Raw genomic sequence first — 21,508 nt, 5'->3', positions numbered from 1 at the left:
TGGACAAACTTTTACACCATCATGTAATAATCATTGAATGGCTTCATCATGAAATCACTGAATGGCTTGGACCTAGTGTTAGTGACTCTACAGGAGTTAAGGCCCACAACTTTTGCCTTTCACAATTTCTAACTCAAATAGTCAACTTTCCAACTCACTTTCCAGACAACCCAAATCATTTACCTTCTCTAATCAACTTATGTCTTGTTTCTGATCCTAGTCGGTGCTCAGTTTCTCCACATTTACCCTTCTGATCATGGTTTAATCTTTCTAAAACTATTATCTAGTTCTTCTTTGTCATCGTCATCCCCTATCATCCTACCTCATACAATTACCTTAAAACTGACTGGAACTCTTTCCATGATTTTCTTTATGATGACCCTTGGGTAGAATTCTTTCGTTTTCCTGCTGACAAATGTGCTTCTTATGTAACTTCTAGATTAAGGCTGGCATAAGATCTTTTATTCCCTCTCAACAATTCCAAGTCAAGCCCCACTCTTATCCATGGTTTTCCTCACATTGTGCTGCTGCAATTTCCAATCAAAACCATTACTTTCATATCTATCAGCAAAACAATTTTTAAGAAAACAGACGCCTGTTTACTATTGCTAGAAACCATTGTAAAAAGGTTTTGTTTAACGCCAGAGCCCGCTATTCTCAGGTCATGGAATCTCATACTTTATCTTAAAAATAAGGCTCTTAAGACTTCTGGAGAATCTTTAACAGTATCAATAATAAGGGCAAATCTTTATTCCGCCTCTCTTCTATGGTTAAGATTTTGTCACCACACCTAAAGACAAAGCTGCATTGCTTGCTAAGAGCTTTACATCAATATCATCTTTTGACTCCACTATTTACTTTTTACCTGATATAGGCAAAAAGCAAATAGTGGTTCCTCAAGGTTCTATCCTTGGCCCTATACTCTTTTTAATTTACATTAATGATCTTTAAGAAATTCTCACACCTAAGGTGGCATTTTTTTGCTAGATAAAAAGCTAACACTCTCTGATTGCTTGGAGGGGGTATTTGAGCTTTAAAAGGATCTCACTTCTTCTACAGCATGACCCTCTCAGTGGCTGGTGAACTTTAACTCAGATAAAATTTAATTTTTTCCAGCTAATCATTATGGCAATAATTTAGATGTTCCTATATTTATGAATGGTAATGTACTCGATGAGTCATCTACCCTTTATCTTCCAGGATTAACTCTTACTTCTGATCTTTCTTATAAACCATATTTTAAATCAATTGTAAAATTAGCATCAGCTAAGGTTGCATCTCTTTATCGTGCTTACCACTTTCTTAATTGCCATTCTATTCTTTATCTCTATAAATCTAAAATCCGTCCTTGTATGGAATACTGTTGTCATATCTGGGGCAGATCTTCCAATGATGCTTTGTCTCTTTTTAGACAAGGTGCAAAAACGCATTGTAAACATAGTTGGACCTGCTCATGCAGCCAACCTCCAACTATTATCACATTGTCATAATGTTGCTTCTCTTTCTCTTTTCTACAAATACTATAATAGGCACTGCTCTAAAAAGCTAGCTTCAATTGTGCCATCTACTAAAATTCATTCTTGTGTTACTCGTCATTCAATTAAGTTTCATCCTTTTACTGTAACTGTTCCCAAGTGCTTCAAAAATTCTTATTCCTCTAGTTTTTTTCCTTGAACATTAGTTCTTTGGAACTTGCTTTCTTTATCTTGTTTTCCTGATTCATATAATTTGCAATCTTTTAAGTCATCTGGCAATCATTATCTTGCTCTATAAACCTCATCTTTTCTCTTCAAATAACTTCCAACTCTAATAGTGGTTGCTTTCAGCCTTGTTGGAAGTGAAAATGTTGAAAATAAAAATAAATGAACAAAAAAAAAAGTTTATCATCAAAAGAAAACTATAAAAATTAGAAAAATAGAAAAGGTTTTGAAAATAGTAAACATGAGCTCATTAATATTGTATTTCACATTTATTGCAAGTTTAATTTTATAATTAATATTAATGTTTTTTATACATAAATTGCACTGAGAAATAAAGTTAAAATTACAAAGTCTTAGCAAAAACAACAACAAATGTCGTTTAGTTAAAAAAGAATATTGATCGCAAGCGATTGCATGCTATTGCTGTAATAAAGAACACCAATAATTATTTTTTCATTCATAGTCATAAAATGTTATTACAATTATGGTTCATTCAAACGTTAAAATTTGCATTTACTTTTTAAAATCAAGCAAGCAGTGAATCTAGTTTTCTTGATTTTTAAATTTCTAGTACCAGTTTGTTGTAATTTAAAAAACATTCTTGTTATTAAATGAATTTAATTTGCATTTTTATATATGTATTTAATTTACATTTTAAATACAATCAAGCAGTAAAGTAAAAAAATATATTTTAAATAAACTTTTAGTACCAGTGTGTTATAACCATTTTTTGGTATTTAATTTTTATTTCAGAGGTGGTTTTTTAAAAAAGTTAATTGAGAAATGATAGTAGATAAGTAAAAAAGATTTAAGTCAATGCCCATAAGTAAAAAAATATCAGAGTTTATGCGATCACCTAACTCAGTCAATATTAAATACTAAACAAAAAAAGAAAAACAATAACCAAAAGACTTACTGTAAAATTGATTAAAATTTCAAAAGTATTTGACGTAAACAGCTTCTCAATATTTTGAGAAAACTTTATTGACGAAGCACATGTACTACTTGAAGTAGAGTTTGCAACAAGACTTAAGAACTTATTTGAATTTTCAGCCAAAACAAGAGAAACTTTTAAAGAAATAGCATTTGTGTGTGTTAAATCAAAAAATAAATTTATTTTTTTAGATTGTACTCTATTTCTTGCAAACTATTTTTATTTAATTTTTGCTGTTGTTATATATATATACATATATATACATATATATATATAAATATACATATATATATATAAATACATATATATACATATATATATACATATATATCAGTGGTGTGCACTAGCGGTCACCCAATGGCAAATGCCACCCGAATCTTCTGAAGGGCTACTGGAAATAATATTTTGATGCAGTTTAGTCGCCCGACCGAGCGACTAGACTTTTTTTTCATTATTATTATTATTTCAATAATTCTATAAGCAGAATTTATGCGTCAAATTTTAAATTAAGCAATATTTATGCGTCCAAAATTAAAGAAGATGACTTTTAGATCCCCTTCTGCGTACGTACACATTATTTATTACTTAAATATTATCTTGTTGTAACATTCTAAGAGAAATGACAAAAACCAAGTTGCGTAATTAAAAAAAATAATACATAAAAAGTTTGCTTTTATTTGACATCTTTTTGATACCAATCAAATTACATTGCAAAAAATAAAAAACATTAATTTGAACAATTATCGCTCGATTTCTTTTTTCTCTCCTCATTATTCATAATGTAATCCTCATTAAATATAAAAAACAGTTATGACAGTCAGTAAAAAAATATTTAATGTTTTTAAAAAAATCAAGTTTAGAAGAGATAGTAAAGACTTTACTGTATGAGAATTACGCAAAATGCGAATTTTGTTAAAAAATGGTAACGAACGACTGAAAACATTGGCAGCCGACCGAGATTAGCTAAATTATTACTCTCAGTCGCCCGCCGGGCGACCAACAAAAATCCAAGTGTACACCACTGTATATATATATATATATATATACATATAAATATATATACATATACATATACATATATATATATATGTATATATATATACACATATATATATATGTATATATATGTATATGTATATATATATATGTATATATATATATATGTATATATATATATATATATATATACATTTATTTATATACATATATATATACATATAAATATATATACATACATATATATACATATACATATATATACATATATATACATACATATATATACATATATATATGTACATATATATACATATATATATATATATATATATATATATATATATATATATATATATATATATATATATATATATATATATATATATACATATATATATATATATATATATATACATTAGGGCTGTCCAAAAAAATTTTTTTTTTCAGATTTGATTGCATAGTTGTTTATTTTGTGCCATTTGACATAGTAATTAACTGTGCAAAAAATCTTTCCAATCAGATAATGTTTAGGGGGTGCTCAATGACCATAAAGTTTTACGAAAAATGTGAAAAACATGGAAAAAGTAACAAAGTTCCACAAATTTCTAAAACCCGGTTAATTAGATTTTTCAGATTTGATCAGTTTTAATTATCTCTAAATATTAAATTCTGAATACAAATTACAATCCACATCCACTTTAGACTGGTTTATTAGCAGAGAAATTAATGAAATAAAATACTGCAATACGACTAAAGTTCTGCGGTTTTTGTTATATCAGAATTTTTCCAAAATAAAACACTAGGATTTTTGACTCTTTGTCATTGATTAAAATACGAATTATAAACAAAAAAACATATGAGCAATTAACATTTAATTATCGTAATGTTATAGTTCGTGCAATGTTAATGCTAGCGAGGACTATAACTCTTCAGAGTACACTTTCTGGCATCTGGCACTCGCTTTCTGTGATCCTCAACCACCTGAATTAACCTCTGCATTTCAGATTCATTCCTTGTAATCGATTCATTAAACATCGACATTAAAGCCACAGATCGTTCGGCAGCATCATTTACTACTTTCAATGAATATACTAAATTTTTTCCTTCTTGGTATTCTGGGGAATCATTCCAGGTAGCTGGATCGTTGTTGAACAGAAAATCAATATCAACCTTCATTGACCGCAACGCACTTGCTGAAACTGATGTCACCAGCATGTCCAGAGATTTCTTCTCTAGACTTTCAATGTTCTTTAATTTGATCAACCTTTCAGACCAGTTCTCACCGTGAAATTTCATGTTGGAAATCATTTTTCGCTTCTCTTCCGTTTGAAGTTTGTTTGAAAACAAAGCTAGTGGGACCAATTCTGGTGAAAGGTACCACAAATGGTTTTGAAAGTTCTTGACTGCTGCTTCGGAAATCGTTTTATTCACAACTGCAAACTGCTTAAGTTGCTGAAACAGAAACAAGTCATTAACTGGAGCATCGCTGGCATTTGTGCATGATATCCAAGATTTTACATAAACCAGACTAGCAAATAAGCAAAATTCACAGAGATTTTTTTCCTCTTTTGTGGTCAACTTGAACTCTTCACGAAATAAATAAATCTTAAAACAATAAATAACCTTGGCCATCCAGCGAGCCATGTGATAAGCACCAGGGATCTTGAAATGATAATTTTTCTCTTCTTGATCAGGCAGTTTTCCAAGTATTAACAGACAGAGATCCATGATTTCTTTGTAGTCATCCCTTGGCATTTTAACATGCAGGTTTTCTTTGAGGAATGCAATCACTTCATTTTGTAGTTCTTGCACCAGGGGTATTTTCATTCGAATGTCATCCAGAGGTTTAAAATTTCCTTGATTAACTTTGGGCCAATATTGCTGAAATCTCTGGAAAAGAGGTATGTTGGGACCAGATGATGGTCCAAATAGTGATCCAAACACTCCTGCTACTATGATCTCATGAACATGGTGTCTGCAAGCGAAATATAACAAATTTCTACCTATATGTTTCTCTAGAACTACACATGCACCATTTTTGGAGCCAGTGTTAGAGGCTGTAGTATCAAAACTCATTCCAATAACATCACCAATTATGTCCCAGAAATTAAGCAGATGAATAACTGCTTTTGCTTGGGCTTCTCCAGTTCCAGCTGATAGTTTTGCTATTCCAAGTATTTTGTCAACATTGTGACCTGTCACACCTACAGATAGCCGGTCAACATTTGCTTTAGGGGCTGCAGAATTTGTACGATCTATCATCAGTTTGCCATCCCAGTGGACGATTAATGGTGGTTTGTCCAAATCGCAGAATTCAGTTCGAACAGTGGCTTCAATATTTGATCGATGATAGGTTCGTTTTCTACGGACTGTAGAACGTGACAATGATCCATCATCGAGGTTCTGTCCACCAGCCCTTGCAATTGCTGCTGCTAGTATAGTAAATTTTGTGTCAGATAGATTAATTCTGTCTAATGTTGATGAAACATCAGGCGAGTCAAGAATTGTATCTAAGATACATTGTCGTTTTGGAGTACTTGCTAAACTTGATTCAGCTGACCCTGAAGAACTTGCTTTACTGACTTGTTGTCTGTAATAAACAGGGATTTCTATCTCAAAATCTCTATCAACCATTTTGTCATTATCAACAGCATCGTTATCGTTGTCATCACTATAACTTTCGTCATGTAAAGGTTCAATAACAGGAACTATTGCACTCGCACCAGATTGTCTTTGCTCTTCTTTTAGCTTTCGTTCTCTCTCTGCTTGTTTCCTTGCTTCATTTCTTTCTTCTAATTTTGAAAGTTCTTTGTCCTCTCCAAACATCACCATTTTTCTCTGACATCTCTGATCCAATAAAAATTCTTTATCTTCTTCAATTCTGATCATGGTTTCAGCATCCTTGTGGGCAATGTCAAAAAGTAGGCCAATGGTGTCTGTAAATGATTTCTCTCTCGATTTCTGAGAATCTGACAATCTGGATTTTTTTTTTTTATTAATTTAAATTCCTGGACTAAAGTTTTCAACTTTAAGACTACATTCGGATGAAATGCTGTCGGAATACGGGCTTTATTCCAAATAATAATCAGTTCATCAACAGTTGTTTTAAGACTTTCAGGCACTGACTTTTTGGTTGAATTAAGATGATAAAAAAATGTTTTTAAAACATCAGATGTTAAGGGAAGAACTTTATCTGGAAGATTTGGCTCTGGTTGTCCAATTAAAAAGATTTTGGTTTGAAGTCGTGTAGAGATAGCAACACGAGATGATGCTGCCATTTCAATGATAACTGAAATATTATGAGAAAATCAAAACTCAATACCATATTATACAAACTTATCATTCAGTTGTTGGTTTATGCAGCTGCAGCAATATATTATAATAATTATTACTAAAGAAATTAAATAAATATTTTCAAATTAGAAATTATTATTATCTGCACTTAATAACAAACAATACACTACCAGACTACCATGCTAGTTTTCTGTAATAGGTTACTAAGGTTAGGTACTATCAAAATATTAATACATTTGTTGTCAAACTGAAATTCCAAATAAAAATAATATTTATACTTGTAAACCTTTTTATTCTGTTTGAACAAATTCTAAATTGAGTTAAATAATAGTATTAAAATTATGAATACAAATTTTAACAAAATGATATAAACACAGTTGTTTTAAACACTAGCAGACATTTTTTAGTCTGGTGCCCTGATGACAGTTAATCTGCTGCACTTTAATTAATCTATATAGCACGCAATCAGACAATATTTCAGTGGAAAAAATCTAACTAACCAGGTTCTAGAAATTTTTGGAACTTTGGAACTTTTTACACGTTTTTGACGTTTTTCGTAAAACTTTATGGTCATTGAGCACCCCCTAAACATTATCTGATTAGAAAGATTTTTTCCACAGTCAATTACTATGTCAAATGGCACAAAATAAACAACTATGCATTCAAATCCGAGAAAAAATTTTTTTTCCTGTGTTCACATGAACAGCCCTAATATACATATATATATATATATATATATATATATATATTTTGTTATTCACCTCCTCAAGGCAGAGAAGGCCACTACAGATGAGGAGGCTACTTAATAGTGGTTATAACCCTCTCTCAACTCTATAACTCCGAAACACGAACCTTAAGGAACAAGGCCGCTGCGCGGAGAAACAAGTTGAGCGCGGTACTACCAGGGACGTGGTGGGGATCAAACTCGGAATCGATGTAACAGCACTCTCTTGCGAGTCAGGCTAAAAGATAGTAGATGTAGCAGCACTCTGTTGCAAGTCAGGCTAATTGTCAGTCGATATAGCAGCACTCCGTCGCGAGTCAGGCTATTTGTCAGTCGATGTAGCGGCAGTTTGTTGCGAGTCAGGCTATAAGATAGTCGATGTAGCAACACTCCGCGCATGATTTACAGTAAAATAAAAAAATAATAAAATCATTTTATTAAAAAAAATAAAAATAAAAACATTTTATTAAAAAAAAATAAAAACATTGTTTATATTGTTAAAAACATTCAGAATTTTTAAAAAATATTCTGGTCAATTAAATTTGCATTTTTGCGGGTTTTTTAAAAAACGATTAATTTGTAATTATTTGTAATATTAATTTGTAATAGTTGGCGTAAGAATCATTTTTTTCCTTCCGTGCTTCCCCAATGCAACAATCTATAGAACTATATATATATATATATATATATATATATATATATATATATATATATATATATATATATATATATATATATATATATATATATATATATATATATATATATATATGCCAATCACAAACAATCTTTTAAACATAAAAGCTACTCAAAAGAGACTATGCTGTCTAAGTATATTTGGCAACTAAAAGAAAAAAATATTAATTTTAAATTAAACTGGCCTATCCTAAAAACTGCGGCTGCCTATAACAACATTTCCAAAAAATGTATACTATGTTTACAAGAAAAATTTGAAATTATTACTCATTTAGATCAAAAAAATTTACTGAATAAATATTCAGAATTAATTTCTAAATGCAGACATGAAAATAAGTTCCTTTAAAAAAATTATAAAAACAAATGACCAGTCCAAATTTATCCTAATTCTAAAGAATTCTTTTCATGATTTTTTAATTATCTAATGTAGCTGATGCAACTTCCTGGTTGCAAAATACTACAGTTATTACATAATTAATTATAACAATTCCCAACTTCCTGTGAAATAATTTTTCTATAATATGAAAATTTTTTTATGTTTAGACATTCTTCCTAATGAACCTACTGATGGTGAAACACAGTGTTGAAGTAATCAAAAATTAGATAAGTGTTTTTACTAATTTATTATTGCTCTGTTCTTTTAGAACATTGAGCACTCTATTTGTAGAACACACTAACATAATTTATAATTTATATATGTATATATATATATATATGTGTGTATATATATATATATATATATATATATATATATATATATATATATATATATATATATATATATATATATGGGTCAAATCATTATATTTCAACCAATGGCCTGGGCTCACCATCTCTGATTTTAACGGTTGTATGTGTTAAAAGAAACCAGTGCCCCTCTAATCTGCCAACCGGCCTATGTAAAGGGTGCAACTAATTATAAGTTATTTCTTAATAAAAGGAAAGATATGGTTGGTTGTCCTCTCCTTGATCTGGTCTTTATAGTAGATAGGGGCACAAATAAAGGGGGCAGTAACTTTTTAGAGACCTTCATTATGGTTCAAATGAAGGTCTCTAAATTAATATAGATATTTAGGTACTTAATATCTAAATATCTAAATTAATTTCAAAATAAAACCTTTATTTCTTTAAATTCTATTTTATTATAGGTAATCAGTTGTGTTTATGTGGTCTGAACCCCTTCCCTTCCCCCCCCCCCCCACTCACCAAGGTGAGGGGGAGGGGTTTGGGCTGGCACCAATCAAAGGGGAAAAAAGGGCAGCCAACTTACAAAGATATAAGCAATCATTTTCTAGCATGAAACAAACATAATTCATTTTCTAATAAATATACAGTTAAGGCCATTAGATCTTTATTGCATTTTTTCATGGTTTTACCATAAGATTCAAATTTTCATAGTCACTATCAAAAATGTGTGCAAGATTTTCCAGCAAATATACAATGTAATGGTCTTAAAAGGGAATTAACAAAAGTTAATTAAATTACTAAAAGTTAGTTGAATTTGATTGGTGCCACCCCAAACCCCCTCACCCTCACCTTAGTAAGTGGAGGTGGGGGGTGGGGAGGTATATATATATATATATATATATATATATATATATATATATATATATATATATATATATATATATATATATATATATATATATATATATATATATACTACTGTGATCAAAAAGTAAGGTGAATTTTTAATTTAAACTTCCCGCCTTATTCGAATCGTCCAATCTTTTTTATTTTTAAGTTGGTAGGAATGTCATTAACATTTGCGCCAAATTACATGTCAAACTCATAATTATTTTTTTTTTGTTTACGCTTGTTTCTGAAGTACCAAAAGTGCATTCAGCGATTTTCACGATGTCTAATTTTGTTGAGCAAAGAAGTGCTATTAAATTTTGTTTGCGGAATGATATTTCTGCTGCTGAAACGTATTGAATGTTGCAAAAGGCCTTCGGTGAAGAGACTATGTCTCAAAAAAATGTTTACAAGTGGTACAAAGACTTCAAAGAAGTCCAAGAACGTGTTGATGACTTGGAACGCTCCGGACAACCATCGACTTCGATTGATGATCGCCACATCAACAAAATCAAAGAATTGGTGCTTGCAAATCGTCGGTTAACCATTCGAGACCTTGTTGACATGGTTGGAATATCATTTGGGTCGGTGCAAGGGATTTTGAAGGATCATTTGGGCCTCAGAAGACTCAAATCACGTTTGGTGCAGAAATTTCTTAATTTCTTTGAAAAAGAGCGTCGCGTTAAAACGTGTGAAGCAATGCTTTCTGACTATCAAGACGTCTACAAACAAATTATTACTGGCGATGAGACTTGGGTCTACGCATACGACCCTGAAACAACCGACCAATCGAGTGAATACCGTGAAAAAGGCGAGCCGAGACCGAAGCAACCATGTCAAAGTCGCTCAAAAATCAAGGTCATGTTGACTGTTTTCTTTGATTATTGTGGTGTCGTGCACTACGAATTCCTTCCAACTGGCCAAACTGTCAACAAGGAATATTATTTAAGCGTTTTGCAACGTTTGCGTGAAGCTATTCGCAAAAAGAGACCGGAATTATGGGCCAATAACTCTTGGATTTTGCACCACGATAATGCGCCTTCGCACACAGCACTGGTTCTTTGTGAGTTTTTCGCCAAAAACTCTACCCATGTTGCTCCACAACCACCGTATTCGCCCGACTTAGCACCGTGTGACTTCTGGCTGTTCCCAAAGCTCAAGAGACCACTCCGGGGAAATCGTTTTGAGTCCATTGAAGAGATCCAACGTGAATCAGCACGCGCATTGAAGGCTATCCCTACCGAGGACTTTTCGGCATGCTTCGAAGACTGGAAAAAACGTTGGCAAAAGTGCATTGGGGCCGGGGGGGATTATTTTGAGGGATACAAATTTGGAAGAATAAATAAAGATTTTTCATTTTATAAAAAAATTCACCTTACTTTTTGATCACAGTAGTATATATATATATATATATATATATATATATATATATATATATATATATATATATATATATATATATATATATATATATATATATATATAGATCTATAGTTTGTTGGCTTTGGGAAGAGCGGAAGGAAAAAAGTGATTCTTACGCCAACACATACGTCACTTTTAATTACTTTTAACTTTCGTCCAACATTTCCGTGTTGGACGAAAGTAAAAACCATTAATTTAATTACAAATTAATCGTTTTTTAAAAAAACCACAAAAACGCAAATTTAATTGACCAGAATGTTTATAAAAACATTCTGAATGTTTTTAAAACATTTTGAATGTTTTTAACAATATAAACAATGTTTTTATTTTTATTTTTTTTAATAAAATTTTTTTTTTTTTTTTTTTTTTAATAAAATGTTTTTATTTTTATTTTTTTTACTGTAAATCATGCGCGGAGTGTTGCTACATCGACTATCTTATAGCCTGACTCGCAAGGGAGTGCTGCTACATCGACTGACAAATAGCCTGACTCGCAAGGGAGTGCTGCTACATCGACTGACAAATAGCCTGACTCGCAAGGGAGTGCTGCTACATCGACTGACAAATAGCCTGACCCGCAAGGGAGTGCTGCTACATCGACTGAGGGTTTGCAATTGGGGCAGGCAATCTATCATTATTAAAAAAAAAAAAATTCCGGTCTTGCATTTTAATTTTTACTTTTTGTCAACAAAATATGGAAAAAACTTTCGGACAACATCTAAGGGTTCTATATATATATATATATATATATATATATATATATATATATATATATATATATATTATATATATATATATATATATATATATATATATATATATATATATATATATACCTATATATATATATATTTAAACAACTTTAATATATATATATATATAAATATATATAAGATATATAAAATTACATATTTTACAAGAAATATAAAATTATATAAATTATATGAGAAATATAAAAATAAATAAGCATATATTTATATATATATATATATATATATATATATATATATATATATATATATATATATATATATATATTTATATATATATATATACATATATATATATATATATATATATATATATATATATATATATATATATATATATATATATATATATATATATATATATATATATATATATATATATATATATATATATATATATACCTATATATATATATATTTAAACAACTTTAAAGAGTATTCTACACAATAGAGTGCTCAATGTTCTTAAAAGAACAGAGCAATTATATATTAGTAGAAAATCACTTAACAAAAATTTTTTCCATTGTGTTTCATCAACAAAGATTCATCAGAAATCTGATGAATCTTTGTTGATGAAACACAATTTATTTTTATATTTCTTATATAATTTATATAATTTTATATATCTTATATAATATATAATTTTATATATCTTATATAATATATAATTTTATATATCTTTTATATATATATATATATATATATATATATATATATATATATATATATATATATATATATATATATATATATATATATATGCTTATTTATTTTTATATTTCTTATATAATTTATATAATTTTATATATCTTATATAATCTATAATTTTATATGCCTTATATATTTATATATTATATATATGTATATATATATATATATATATATATATATATATATATATATATATATATATATATATATATATATTATATATATATATATATATATATATATATATATATATATATATATATATATATATATATAAATTATTATTTATTTGTCAGAAATAAACAAATAAAAAATGATAAAATGAAAAAAAAAATTTCTCTGTATATAAATAATGCTTAGATGGTTCTGTCAAACCTACAATCAGCTTGTGATGTTGTACTCTTTTTTGAGTTAGCCAAACCATCATTTATAAAAAAATGTAACTACTTAGTTCATTTCAATAAAAAAGAAATGCATATATACAGTGTATATAAATCAACATGAATTACTCTGCAGGATTAAATAACCTAGTATATTTTGTAAACTTAAATTTTCAAAATGCCAACATAAACCCAGGTAGGCACTTTATATTAAAAAAATGTGAATTAAAAAAATTTTTTAAAAAATTACCTGTAATACTCATTTCTACTTTTTTTAATTTTCACTAGTTCTTCTAATTTTTACCAATTAAAACTGTAAGCATATATAATAAACACTGTAAAATAACATATATAATAAACACTGTTATAAACTTTTTAATTTAAAAGCAAAAATGAAATATAATGTTGTTAATTGTAATTGTAAAATGTATATATATATATATATACATATATATATATATATATATATATATATATATATATATATATATATATATATATATATATATATATATATATATATATATATATATATATATATAAATAAAGGTAATGTATATACAACAATATATTAAATAACAATATTTAAAAAAATTTTATATCAATAAAAAAATGCAATAAAATCAAATAAATGTAATAAAATTTACAACACAATTTTGATTAACTTGTATAATCAAATAAAATCATTAGTAAAACTATTTGAACTAAAATATTTAATTGGAGTTACTAGTTGTGCACACAGGAAGAGGAGAAGACAGGACCAGACCCCTATTACTTGATTTTATTTTATTGGTATTTTAACATTTTAATTTTAAATGACATTTGAAATGTTACTAATGCAACACCATTATACATATTAATTGTATGTATAAAGGTATTGAAAATTTATACTTAATAAAATGGTATATACAACCATCTTCAGACAGCTTAAGTATGTCACTCAAATTTTGATCATATTTTCAAGAAGTATATTTTGGCAAACTAAACTGGCAGAAAAAAGCGAATGCAAAATGAAACATTGTTAATTTTTTAAAATGCAGATTTAGTTACATGAAATCATGTAGTTAAATTACGTTATTACATATATAACTACAGTTTAAATTTTAATAAATAAAACAGCATTATTTTATTAATTTTAAATTAATAAAATGATGTTTCTTTAAGTAAATAAAATGATGATAATAAAATCTTCTTTTTTTTCAATTTTGCCTGCCATTTTAAATCAATTGATTTAAAAACTTGCTTTAATAACCTGAAATCTTTAAAATATTAAATAAACAAAATGAATCAGCAATCTTCGATTTACTTTATTTTTATGTTATATTAATTTATTCTGTTATATCAATTTATTCCTAATTTTTTCATATCAAATAATTGAATAAATTATTATAATCAGAATTAACAACTGTTACAAATATTACACTGTCCATTCTTTTTTTATACCATTTCAATATGCAACAATATTTAATAACCAATAAATAATAATTCTAGTACTAAAATTTTGCATCTACTGTAGCAGTATTTATTATTTTTCCCAGACTTTTCTGTTTAAGATTAAATATATGCTAACAATAAGCTAAGAAACCAATATTGTTTTTGTTTTTTTTTAACATCCATACAATTAGCACCTCTACAACCAAAGTAACTAATGTATCAGGTGTATATAATAATATAATTAGCACCTCTACAACCAAGATAACTAGTGTACAACTAAGATCATTATAAGCTAACTATAAGTTAATCTGAATATAATTTTTATACATTAAGATGAATGGAAATTTAACAAAATAATTTTTATACAAAAAAAAACAAAAAGCAAATTAATATTAGCACAAGATTCATTCCTACTTTCTTATCTTTTTGGTTACATCAATTATGACTTCATTTAACATTACTATATAATTTTTAAAATTTAATGTTACTCATTAGTTTTAGTTAATTGTTTTCTTCTTTCTTCAAGGAACTTTTTTCGAAGTTTTTCTAGTTCCTCTGGAGATTTTGGAAATTCCGCTCCACTTTCATTGGACAATGATTTTAATTTTATTCTTTCAATATAGCCATTGAAAAACTGAGGATCATTAAAAGCATAAAACAAAGATATTGGTCCAAAAATATAAATGGTGATTCTTGCAAGTTCAATCTTAAGGCCCATTAAAACTATATTTTATAAACCTAAATTATATATAATTTAAAATCATTTATAGATACAAAAGTTAATCAATAATATCAAAATATTTAAACTTAATACATCTATTTAGAATGTTATGGATTCAAACGTTTATTCTACAGCACTTTTATGATGCTGAAACATACCTTTTGATTTTATCATTTTACTAATTCAGTATAACTTTAACAAACAGGCACATACATAATGTATTAACTTTATTGATTAATAAAATATTAGGTCATTAATTTATTAACTTACATATACCATTCTGAAAAATGTCAAGTGACTTAAAAATAAATAAAAGAATTTAGGCAGATGTTTGTTGTAGTAGAGTGAAATCGATGAAAATACAATAATATTGTAGATAAGTTCTATATGCCAATAAGTTAATCACCACTTAACTATATATTATATTGTTAAAATGATTGTAAAATATGACAAGATGATTTCTCAATTTTATATCAAAAGATAAAAGCTTTTATAACCATCACATAAAAATTCAATGTTTAAAAGTATAGGACCAAATTCAACGATTGTGTTTCTAGAATCTAACAGTTAAATGAAAACAAATACAAACAATTAACTTTTGATTATTTCCTTTATTTTATTCCGTTCATGTAATACAATCAGTCCCGGATGTTTATAATTATTTTTGAATCTTGTTTTGACATGGACATAATTTTATTTAAAAATCATTTGAAAGCCGCATACGTAGTTAACCTAGATTTTCGATCGATTAAATTATTGATTAAATGAACATATTTTCCTAATTGGGACTCGCTGCTTTCGTGAATAGGAAGATACGGAGAAAATAGATAGAATAAGGAGAAAAAACGGTAAAGATAAAAAAAAAAAAAACGATGATAAATTATGAACACGGAGAAGCGATGGTACCGCATTTCACCCATCCTCCCACAACGAGTGTCGCCTATACGGGCTCTCCAAAATAAAATTTTACCAAGTTTGATACCACATATATAGTAAATAAGATGTAATAACTTGTAAATAAAGTTGTTGCAACTTTTTTTAATGATGTAAGGAGTTCATCGTCATCATCATTTTTTTATTATTATTTATTTCGTCAGTTAAGAAAAGTATATACAACAACATGATATATAAATAATATCTACGTGACCGAGGTAAAAATAAGACAACGGTTGTTTACACTACGCCCAGTAATCTTTGACGCGCTTTCAATGTAAAGCATATCTTGCGATCATTTAAAAAAAAATGATTTGTAACATTAAATACAATTACTGTTAAGAATAATCGTTTGGTGTTTTGTGACGAATAATTAAAAGCAAGTTATAATTAAAAGGGTGTAACTGTAATCTCATTAAACTATTTTGATCAAAACTTGATTATAAATTAAAATCAAATTTAATGTCAAAACTAATCTCAAAAAAGTAAAGTTAATAAAGTAGTTAATAACAAAAAATAAGAGACAAGTTGATAAGATAGTTGTTAAGAATATAAATATTAGTTTTAGGTTGCTAAGTCACAGTTTAAAATTTTTTTATGGTAAAAGTGGTTAATATTATAAAATTATTTTATTTTTTTATCAAACACTTATTCTTATGTACAAGTTTGTACATCAAAAATAAGCGTTTGATAAAAACAATGAAAAACATTTGTGTGAGATGATTATTGAAAAGTTCTTTATGTGTGAACCGACCTAAATTATTAGATGAATAAGACTTTGAAAAGAAAACATAAAAAACAGTAACTCAAATACAAGATCAAAAGTCTAAATTCATGAATGGTAATAACAATAATAATAATAACAATAAAAATAATAATAATAATAATAATAATAATAAGAAGAAGAAGAAGAAGAAGAAGAAGAAGAAGAAGAAGAAGAAGAAGAAGAAGAAGAAGAAGAAGAAGAAGAAGAAGAAGAAGAAGAAGAAGAAGAAGAAGAAGAAGAAGAAGAAGAACAACAACAACAACAACAACAACAACAACAACAACAACAACAACAACAACAACAACAACAAGTGCAACAACAATAATAATTATGATAATTGTAATCCAGAAAGCAAAAACAAGCAGGTTGCCTAATGTTAAATGCAAACAAATTCACGAGTGCAAGACTTCTACAAACAGAACTTGGAATGTTCGATGTCTCTGAAAAAAATATTTTTAACATTCTTCTCTTTGTCTTTAAGTTAAAGATGGTAGCAAATATTTTTCAAAATCATTTTATTTCAATAAACCACAAATACCAAACGAAGTACTTAATGAATAACTTTGCTATAGTAAAAGCTTTTTGTAAAAAAGCTGATTTATAAACAACTTGCAGTTGTTTATAAATCAAAGGCAACAGTTGTTTTGATTGATTTTATTGGCTTTAATAAAACTATAATTTAAACTCAACATTTCAAGCGAAATGCAACAAAAAAAAGACTCATTTGATTTTGATGCAATGCAATTATTTTACGAATAAAACTTTTGTTAATCCTAATTATTTAACTAATTTATTTTTTTATAGTTTCTGATAAACGTATTGACTATGAAGTTATTTAATTAAACTAACGCAATATGTAGATGCTGATGCGTGTATACATATATATGTGAGTATTTTAAAAGAGTTTAAAAGATTTACAGATAAATAATTGTCTGCTATTACAAAGTTCTCGCATATTATTATAAGGCGATTTATTATAACATTGTAAACCTATTTCAAATGACAAATTTAAAAAAAAAATTATAACAACATCAATGTAAAATTTTCAAGTGATTTATTTGTAGTGATCGAGTAATACTTGAGTTGTTTTAAATAAAAAATTCTTAACATTGATAATAGGTGTCAAATATTTCATACAAAGATACCCGATTGACTGTTAACAACATTGTTTAGCGGCTAGAGGTGGTTTTTTTATTTCGTCATGCACAGTAATAATTTTTTTGACCAGACAGTTTATAAATTTTAAATGCAACTTTAAATTTAAAAATAATCTTTTTTTTTATTATAAATAAGCAATAAAAATATGGTAAATGGTATTTAGCAAAAGAGACTTAATTGGAACATTTATTTTGGAAATAAAATGTCTGATGACTATATTTTGGATTTTACGAGTAAAACCTATTATTTTCTAAGTTTTGAGAGATTTTGAAAGTTAAACCACAAAAAATGCACTTGCACCATTAATTTAAAATTTTTTTGCGACTTTTTTTTAGTTTATCTACTTTCGTGTTCACACTATATTGATTGCATGTATATAGATGGTTTCTATTGACGTCACGATGTAAACATTGTTACTCCGACGCCATCTTGTAAGTCAAACAAAGGCTAATTACTATTATCTGTTCATGTGGTTCCTATCAAAAAAACAGTGAAAAAGTTTATTATTTTGAATAAATTTATGTAGAATTTAATTCTCTTTCTCATGATATAATTACTTTTTTTTTTCAAACTAAAACTCAATATTAAATAACTTATTTTCTAAACACTGTCAAATAAGGTAATTAGCAACTAAGTAAATAATTTGAACAATAATACAATACAAACAAGCAAAACCACAAACTTAGAAGAATGTGTGATTTTAGAGGCAATCAACACTCGTACAAAAATGTTGTAGAAGATCCAAATGACTATTACAATTGTTGTTGAAAATTTATGTTTACCTTTAGCTGAAATTCCAGAATTTTTTTCATAAAACATAGACTTTTTATTTACAATTTAACTCCTAGTCTGGTTGATGGTCATAAATTAAACTTAAAAGTTAAAACTGTGTGTTTAAAAGTAGCTGCTCTTTACATTGAACCTTGCAGTTAAAAAAAGTATACGCATTTGATGAAAGTTTGATATATAGGTCTTCATTGGTTTTAAGATATGTAAGAAGTAAAAAATACGAATCAAATCAAAAAATTTATAAAATAAGTTGTAACATTTCAAGGACTTTTATGTATAGTGCAAGCAGTTGTATGTTGATCTCCTGCCACCAAATAAACATTTCTAAAAGCATATGAAGCTGTTGCAGTATTATTTACGGCTTGTGCTGATTAAAATGGAGAAAAGACCATTCATCATTGAATAGAGTTGTAAAACCTCATAACAATAATGAAATAGTATTCAGGTATTGTCAGAGAATTGTGAATTGTGTAAAATTGTAAATTCAACACCTAAGTTTGAACTTGTGCAGTTTTGTCTTATTTCATTGAATTCATTGATGCATCTTTAACTATTTTTGAATTCTGTAAACAAAAACACCTCAAGCAAAGTTTTTACTCAAAGTTTAATAGGAGGGAAAATCCTAAAAGCAGAAAGGATTAGTCGAATATAGGTTCCATTCTAAAAAGAATTTGAATTTTTTTTTTTTAATTCACCTCCCCAAGGCCTAGAAGGCCACTACAGATGAGGAGGCTTCTTAATTGTGGTTATAACACTCTCTCAACTCTTTAACTCCGAAACGCGAACCTTGACTTTTGTAACTTAATAGTTATTTTTGCTTTCATTTTTACGATTTCTCAAAACAAAATTTTCAATATGTACATGTACTTGAAAATATACTCAAATTTACACAAAAATGCCAAATCAATATTAATTTTTTAAATTATATATAATTAACTTTTTTAGGATTGTTTAATTGTGTACAGTTTTTTTTTTTCATTATCAATTTAAAAAATTTGTTTCAAAAATTTAACAAGTGTAGTTTTTTTTTCCTTCTATAGGAACCATTACAATAATAATAAGTCTATAAGATATCAAGGTTAGAGTGGGTAAACCCCAAAAACTTAAAATTTATAGTAAATGTCCATGAAATCCAACACAAAAAAAGATCTTCAGCAATTCGTCGAATTTTCATTTCCAAATCCATAATATTATATTTTTTTATTTCAACAATAGGTGTTTAGCTGTATATATTGTGAAAATGGAGGAACATGCTCAAACATTATAGGCTGCAACTGCAATTCAGTATGTTACAAAATTACAGCTTGTTAGTGGGGTAGACCTGTATAAATTAAAATTTAACAAATGAGACACAAATCATAAATCACTACCTTCCGTGGAGTACTTCCGTAAAGTATGTTCATATGCCTACAAATAATTTATTTATGGATGAGCCTAAATATATGTATTGTTGAAGCATACAAGAAAATTAATAAGGAATATCAATATCATAGAGATATTTACTTTGTTCCTTATAAAATGAATATAGAAAAAAAAGGTATAAAAAAGTTGCTGTCTAAAAGTACTTAAAAGTCCTGCAGCATATTACATTTAAAATTATATATATATATATATATATATATATATATATATATATATATATATATATATATATATATATACATACATACATATATATCATTCATTGTTCAGGTGAGACATCTTTAGAATTAAAGTAAGCAGAGCATACTTTCGAGGATTTGGTTTATTCTTTTTGCCTATTAACTGCTGCAATCCACTTGCAGCGCCTCTGACAACTCAAGTGTTTTACTATATTGATCCTTAATAATAGTGGAAAGATATCTTGTCACCGTCACGATATCAATTGTTGACTTGAGCATCTGTTGACAAAACGAGTACTTGGCATAGTTTTACTGACAAGAATAAAATAATTTTTCGTTTCTCTGAAAAAAAAAACAATATTTTTACACATGTTTCAAAACAACCTCTTTTAAAATGTATATTAAAAATAAATAACTTTCTATAATTAAAAATCTCTATATTTAAACTTTTATTTTCACCTATAAAATCCAAATCAAAAAAGTTGTTCTTTATATAGAACACAATTCTAAAAAAAGTTGTAATGTATATTATTTTAAACGTGCTAGTCCAGCTTTTTTTTTGTCAATTTAAGCATATTTTTGAAATACGCGTATTTGAAAATTGATTTCCTAAAAATCCAGATAACTTAAAATGTTCAGAATCATGTTAGTTTATATTTCAACAAAAGGTTGTGCTATTAAGTCATTATTGAGATCCATTATTAAGTTCTAGTTGTTTACATTCATCGTTGAATTCAATGGAATTAGAAAAAAGCTGCATTTGTCCAACACATTTTACTTTCAGTGGTAATATATAGAATTGTACTTAAGGCCCACAACTAACAACATCTTTAAAAGACAAAGAGTCGCCTCTTCTGAGAAACTCATTGCACACTAATCAATGAATTGAAATAGATCTTCT

The 21,508-nt window shown here is 27.5% G+C and overlaps 1 protein-coding gene across 2 annotated transcripts in view; it reads right to left on the bottom strand.

The window, feature by feature from the left end:
* Window positions 1-21,508, bottom strand: part of LOC100205545 (N-alpha-acetyltransferase 35, NatC auxiliary subunit) — a 77,470-nt gene that overhangs the window by 45,302 nt on the left and 10,660 nt on the right. The window contains exons 1-2 of one of the 2 annotated variants that reach the window (XM_065816622.1): window positions 20,736-20,951; window positions 13,456-13,498 (exon numbers count right to left, since the gene is read on the bottom strand). In XM_065816622.1, the coding sequence (XP_065672694.1) occupies window positions 13,456-13,468 (13 nt within the window). In that variant the 5' untranslated portion in view covers window positions 13,469-13,498; window positions 20,736-20,951. Of the gene's footprint in view, window positions 1-13,455; window positions 13,499-20,735; window positions 20,952-21,508 lie in introns of those variants that run through there. The other variant, XM_065816621.1, reaches the window with a different exon arrangement.

Source organism: Hydra vulgaris, chromosome 13 (assembly GCF_038396675.1).
Source record: "Hydra vulgaris chromosome 13, alternate assembly HydraT2T_AEP".
NCBI lineage: Eukaryota > Metazoa > Cnidaria > Hydrozoa > Anthoathecata > Hydridae > Hydra > Hydra vulgaris.
Note: the sequence above shows the minus strand (reverse complement) of the source record. Positions and strands in the feature narration are given on the sequence as shown.